The following is a 3,439-nucleotide window of genomic DNA, read 5'->3' as shown; positions in this document are numbered from 1 at the left end:
AATGATCAAAATGTATATAACTAAAAATTTAAAAAGTGTGTGCATTAAAAAGTTCATTATCTTTAGAGGTTAAAATAGTCATTTTTTTCCCTAAAAGCTTGTAGCTTCTTCTAAATGCTATGTTCAATCAAAAACTTCAACCTTCTTCAACTAAACAAAACTTTTTATTGAGTATAAATTTTTTGTTAGAAAGTTTAAAGCTAAAATGTATTAAAAGCTCCCTCCCTGATATTTACTTTGAATACAATATCTTATCACATTAATTTGATCATAAAACCTCCAAATTACATTCCCCCAATTCCACCATGCAGCAGCCCACATTACATTCCTAAAACCTCCAAACAAAACGCATACATTCACAACGTGTTTGATCATCAATCTCACCGATCGATTAACACAGGAAACCAAAGCTTCCGTTACACACACACACAGAGCGAAGATGGTGGAAAAAGTTAGGTTACTGCTGCCGATGCTGTTGTTGATGTTAATTCTGGTTCAAAATGGTGAATCTGTGTGGTTAACTTTACCTAGATCGGGGAACAAGTGCGTGATGGAGGAAATTCACAACAATGTCGTTGTTGTCGGAGAGTATACCGTTGTTATCTTTGAAGGTCTTATTCGTTCTAATCCAACCGTCTCCATTACGGTAATAGTTATATGTGTTTGGATTTGAATTAGTAGATGATGTTGTTTTTGTGTGATTGATTATGATTAAGTGGTTTTAATTTAGTTCATGAAATGGTTACATTTGTTTAACGGGTTGTGAATAGTAATCTCTCAACCTTTAACGGTTGTTTCGTCTTTAGTAGGATTGGTTTTGAAATTCAAAAGGGGGTTGCGGCGCAGCTTGTTGCCTGTTTACCTGCCACTTGTTTTTAATTTGTTACTTTGGCATTTTAATGAAAATGATTTCATTAATTTTTTTTTTTATTACATCAGTTTTTGGGATAGGGATGAGAAATTTTTCTATTTCTTGATATAAAAATTCAATGTCTTATGTGAATTTCCCCTTGAAAGTTGCAAATTGTTAATTTATGTTTTTAGGGTGGATTATTTATTAGTTGAACAAAAATTACAAGAAACTGAATTAATGTTTTAGGTTAGGTTTATCTATTTGCTGAACAAGAATTACTATAAATTGATGATGATAATAGTTTATTAAGGGGCTGTTTGTTTACCTCTTAATGAAGCTCTTAATGGTTCAGACCTCTTACTGGTTCAGCACTTAATGGTTCAGATTGTTTGTATCAGCACTTAATGGTTCAGACTGTTTGTATCACGAGCAGATGTCTGAACGGTTAAGACATTTGCCTCTGAATGGTTAAGATTTATACAGAGTCTGAATGGTTAAGACCTCTAATCTGAATTGGTCAGACATTTGTCTCTGAACGGTTAAACATTATACATGCTCTTAATGGTTCAGGCCTCTTACTGATTCAGCACTTAATGGTTCAAACCTCTTACTGGTTCAGCACTTAAGTTAGTTCTGATTATAAGTCAGTATTAGTAACACTAATAATATAAAGGGTGATATATGAAGTTTGTGTGTTCTTTTTTAGTATATATTTTTTTAATACTTTTAATTTTTTGAAGAAAAGTTGTGGGATGGGAGGGATGCGAAAGATGGCATTTCTATGGTTGATTAATGTTTGTTTTTACTTGATTTTTTCTGTATGTTACCAATATAGAGTACATAATCTTGTATGTTTTCGAAATCAAAGGAAGTCTAATTATAGATGTTGTTGCGTTTGCAGGTTATGTCACCTTCTGGGAACATAATTCACCACAAGGAGAACGCAACACATGATGAATTTGCGTTCACATCAACTGAGTCTGGGCTGTATGCTACATGTTTCTTGGATGACCAACCTGGTGAAGGTGGTAAGTTAATTGTTAATATTGATTGGAAAATGGGAGCTGCAGCAAAGGATTGGGATTCGATTGCTAAAAAAGAAAAAATTGAGGTGAGTATTAACTTTTGCTTACAATCATTAAAGTCTTAGGGGTTGTTTGTTTACCTCTTAATGTGGCTCTTAATGGTTCAGAACTCTTACTGGTTCAGCACTTAATGGTTCAGACTGTTTGTTTCATGAGCAAATGTCTGAATGGTTCCGACATTTGCCTCTAAATGGTTAAGCATTATACTACTGGCTCTTAATGGTTCAGACACTCTTACTGGTTCAGCACATAATTGTTCAGACCTCTTACAGGTTCAGCACTTAACCATTCAGAAGTTGTCAAACGGCCTCTTAAATATGATAAAAGTTTATATTATTACGATGACGATCTTGGGTTTGAAATAAAACATTATAGGGTGCTTTATACGTTTTGAATACAGTTAGGGCGACTTTTGACCTGCACGGCCTGTTTTCACATTCTAATAATAATCACGTGTCGAGTTATTCATAATAGCATTTTTTTATTGAATTTCTCCACAGGGCGTTGAACTCGAGTTGAGAAAGCTTGAAGGAGCTGTGGAGACCATTCATGGTTATCTGGGATACCACAAGAAAAGGTGATTAATGCAACTGTGTTAATATGTAGAGGTGGCAATACGGGTGGGTTGGGTAACGTGTCAAAGCGGGTTGACTAAAATGGGTCAGGTCGGGCTGAACTGCTAACACTTATAATACTGAATTTGTCATTTCAGTTTATGTTAATAATTAAAATATTTTTATAAGCAATTATTAAATGTAGAATGTGGATGGATGACTTTCAACCCGTTTGACCCTTGCTTGTTTTATTTTGGTTTGACCCGTTTGACATACAAATACAACCCAAATCGACCTATTAATATTTTCACCTCTGCTAATATTTTTGTATTGTTTTTATGGTTATGCAGAGAGGCGGAAATGAGGGGAGTGAGTGAGACCACCAATTCCAGGGTGGCATGGTACAGCATCTCGTCGTTGGGTATCTGCATTTTGGCTTCGAGTGCACAACTATGGTACTTGACCCGTTTCTTCCAAAAGAAGAAACTGATCTAGAACTTCAACCCCTCGTGGTGAAGTCACTAGACCGGACTTAAATTATAGTGTTGTTCGTTCTCTTTTTCTTGATTATGGTGGATTCAAGATTTTAGTTGCCATATTCACTTTTACGATAACTTAATTATAGTATTATCGATCTAAAAATTTTCGGACATAACTTTGACCTTCTCCAACGCAAGGGCATGGCACCACGCCATGAGAGCGTATATCTGGTGTGGAGAAGCCCATGAAAGATTGTGTGTGTGTGTGTGTGTGAGAGAGAGAGAGAGAGAATCGTCAGGAGAGGAAGGGGAGAATCAGGGAAAGCCGACATGGGGGTGGTCAATGGTGTCCCTGACCCCCTCGTGCTAGAGACGGTCTTAGATGTATCTTAACGAAGCGACAATTGGATGTTTACAAGCATAAATGAATGATAAGCTAATGAAACGAAGTCAAATGGACAATGAGAG

General features: G+C 35.9%; 1 protein-coding gene across 1 annotated transcript; it reads left to right on the top strand.

Moving 5' to 3' along the window:
- Nucleotides 1–239: 239 nt before the first annotated feature.
- LOC110929350 (transmembrane emp24 domain-containing protein p24delta4-like) lies at nucleotides 240–3,119 on the top strand. Its single transcript, XM_022172495.2, has 4 exons — nucleotides 240–646; nucleotides 1,755–1,964; nucleotides 2,439–2,515; nucleotides 2,843–3,119. Exons 1-4 carry the CDS (start codon nucleotides 440–442, stop codon nucleotides 2,985–2,987), a joined length of 639 nt encoding a protein of 212 aa, XP_022028187.1. The 5' UTR covers nucleotides 240–439; the 3' UTR covers nucleotides 2,988–3,119.
- The last annotated feature ends 320 nt before the right edge of the window (nucleotides 3,120–3,439 follow it).

The sequence above is a fragment of the Helianthus annuus genome, chromosome 3, assembly GCF_002127325.2.
Source record: "Helianthus annuus cultivar XRQ/B chromosome 3, HanXRQr2.0-SUNRISE, whole genome shotgun sequence".
NCBI lineage: Eukaryota > Viridiplantae > Streptophyta > Magnoliopsida > Asterales > Asteraceae > Helianthus > Helianthus annuus.
This window is presented reverse-complemented; position numbering and strand designations above follow the sequence as displayed.

Excerpts from the sequence above, each read along its gene's own strand:
- LOC110929350 (XM_022172495.2), top strand. The coding sequence starts at position 440 with ATGGTGGAAAAAGTTAGGTTACTGCTGCCGATGCTGTTGTTGATGTTA. Across the intron at positions 647-1,754 it reads ATCCAACCGTCTCCATTACG|GTTATGTCACCTTCTGGGAA; the intron begins GTAATAGTTATA and ends TTGCGTTTGCAG. Across the intron at positions 1,965-2,438 it reads CTAAAAAAGAAAAAATTGAG|GGCGTTGAACTCGAGTTGAG; the intron begins GTGAGTATTAAC and ends ATTTCTCCACAG.